Source organism: Poecilia formosa, unplaced genomic scaffold (assembly GCF_000485575.1).
Source record: "Poecilia formosa unplaced genomic scaffold, Poecilia_formosa-5.1.2 Scaffold292, whole genome shotgun sequence".
Taxonomy (NCBI): domain Eukaryota; kingdom Metazoa; phylum Chordata; class Actinopteri; order Cyprinodontiformes; family Poeciliidae; genus Poecilia; species Poecilia formosa.
In genome coordinates, this window is record NW_006800231.1 from 56,059 (window position 1) to 59,019 (window position 2,961).

Here is a 2,961-nt window from a genome sequence, read left to right on the forward strand (position 1 = left end):
AGCACGGAGTAGCGGTTTAAGCAGAGAGGTAATGAAATACCAAGACACTGACAGGCCTCTGCGTCTGCCTTTCTCTGAAGAACTACTGAGCGGGAGGAGACAGCCAGGTGAGGAAAAATTGTTCTTATCTATCGATTCAGTATTTTTATCATGCAGACTTTTATTGTGCTATTAGCTGCTAGCTAACGACTTTGCTAGCAAAGCAAGATAAGTAAAAAGCTTCTTCCCTGTGTCGTTAATGATAGCAGTCATTCTTCAGTATTGCTTATGCAATAAGGGCACATCGCACACCATGACATCTACCAACAGAGCAGGTTAACTACTGTAGTTTGAAAGGCGACTCGGTCCACTCGACGGCTCAGTTTGAAGCTTCAGGTTTTGGTGTTGAACCTCCCAGAATCTCAGCTGCTGCAGATTGACTGAAGATGCAGAGAAAAGTACAAATAGACAGTTAATGTTAGAAAAACTTATGTTGATTTTCCTGAACAGCTGATGCACTGAAAAATCTGACTGTAACAAAACATTACAGAACATGAAAATTACTTGAATCATCACAATGCATGTAAAAATTTTTCTTTTTATGTTGATCAAATGTTTTACATTAAATGTTTTGCTGTGAAAGCTGTTTTTGCAGTGGTGCTTTAAATAAATGCATAAAATATTTATTTTCTTTATGTGTTTATTAGCTGTGTCAAAATATCAATTAAGAAATTTACTGCTTGTGAAAATCGAAACCATCTGAATACATTTTACCATCTACATTAATCAACTTGAAATGAAGACAAACAGGAACAGCAGGTTTGTAGATGAGGTATACATTTGTTTAAAAGCTGATAAAATGGGATCTCTGTGGATTTCAGAGATCCAGACACAAACACAGTTTAATCTGAAGATTCTGGAGGATGTGTGAATAGGTCTGTCACCATGAAAAATGTTACTGTATGATAAATTGTTGCAGAAGTTAACTCGGCAAGCGAAAATATTGTTCTTTTGAGACCATTTTTTAAGTAATGACAAAATAATAATGTAAGAACACATTCTCAAAGGTCATTAAACTATAAATTCTAATGAAATTTAACACTGGAACTGTAAGACATTTTAATATCCAGAATAAATGAAACAACTAATGAATTTTGAAGTCTTTTTAAACAAAACTGCTTTTCAAAATAAGGGCTAGTCGAGACCAAAGTACCAAACTGAAGACTTTTATTATCCAGTTTTGGTAGAAAGAGAGAAAAAAAGAAAGTAAATTACAAACATTTAGCCATAGTTTGACCACTGCTTTATGACAGAAAAAAAAGGTTCTTTTACAATAAATCATGCCAATGGAAATGATTGAGTTTGTTTTAATTTATCATCCGATTAATTAATTAATTTATTTATTGATTATTCTGACAGGCCTATGTGTGAACATTAGACTAAATCCTTAAGTATGTTGAAAAGTCAACATAAATGACGTACCTTTCAGTTTGTTCTGATGAATAAAGTTTAGTAGCAGATGATGTTTCTGCAGGTCCAGATCTACCTTCATTACTGCTGAAGCAACAAAATACAGTTTCAGTGATAGTGACCAACATCTATAACTGTCATAATCTCCTGAGGATGCTTGTCGACTTCGGCATCATAAAACTTGATCAACCTGGGTGAAAGTTAGGACTGAAGATAAACTATCAAACTGTGCTGAGTGAGACAATAAAAATCCACGCTCAGCTCTCAACAGCTAACATAGCATAGCTGACATAAATATTAGCTCCCGCTAACAGAAACATATGAGGAGGGCAGAGTATCAAAATACCAGACATATAAAACGTAACCTGAAATCATTTATAATTACTCCATGTCTCATTATAATCGGAGAGCAAAGCCTGCAGGTGTAGATTCTACTTACTTCAGAGGACAGACCACCGGGACGCTCCGTCTTGCTTCTGGGTTTGCCCGGCTATTTTTCCGGCCAGTGAACCATTCCGCCACCCGGTGGTCCTTTTTCAGACCACTTAGTCTCCTGTACTGCTCAAAAATGCACAATATGTCTATAAATAATTTTAGGATATTATAAGTGCTGAGATATACCGTTCTCCACCGAACTAACTTATTTGCCACTTCGGCACAAGCACAGTGAAAAACGTTTAGAGAATAAAAACACTAGACTCAGAGCAAAACTCAGATGTCCCAGCTTTTACTAGCATTAAAACGCATCATCTACACAGAAATCTGGGAGCTTCCCCAAAGAATGAAATGAGTCTCAAAAATAGTTGTGCACTCGTAACCAGATCTGTGTGTAAATGTAGTTTTGTGTGTGTGTACCAGGTGATTTGTGTGTACTTTTTCAACATTTATAGGCATAAGAGAAGATTTATTTTATTTTTAAGGTTTACAAATCCAGTATAACACACGCAGGTATTTTTACACACACAGATACTTTTACGCACGTACAAATCCTTTTACACACGCACAGATATTTTGAGACTATTTTCACTCCATATAAGTGCCTATTTTAATAGTTCAAAACATCAAATATACCTTACCATACATTAAAAGTGATAATTCTTTAGCGCCACAGCAGGAGCTAACATTCATGGTCTTCCTTATTTTCGCCCGGCGCCTGATCACGTCGTCAGAAGCAAAAACTTGCAAAAATACAAACATGAATAGGAAAATGCACATCCCTGGCTGAACAGCGTCAGTGAGGATAAATACAAGGCAAATTTGAAAATGTAACATAATGTTATGATTCAGCTTCCTGTTGTGCCTTAAGTTGAATATTGTGGGTTGATTGTCTTGGATGCTGAGTTGAAATTATTAATAATACAGTACTCTTAGCCAATTTTATCTTTAATGGATTAACTGTTATTTTGCATGGTCATATATTCTATGGTATTTATTTCTGATTTACAGTTAAAAATATTTAACAAAGAATGCCATATGCAGTGCCACGCATTGCATTTTTTTTAAACCAGGCCA

The 2,961-nt window shown here is 35.6% G+C and overlaps 1 protein-coding gene across 1 annotated transcript in view; it reads left to right on the forward strand.

The window, feature by feature from the left end:
• Window positions 1-12, forward strand: part of LOC103151805 (chloride anion exchanger-like) — an 8,258-nt gene extending 8,246 nt beyond the window's left edge. The window contains exon 10 of the mRNA XM_016681749.1: window positions 3-12. Coding sequence (XP_016537235.1) covers window positions 3-12 — 10 coding nt within the window. The remainder of the gene's footprint in view (window positions 1-2) is intronic.
• The last annotated feature ends 2,949 nt before the right edge of the window (window positions 13-2,961 follow it).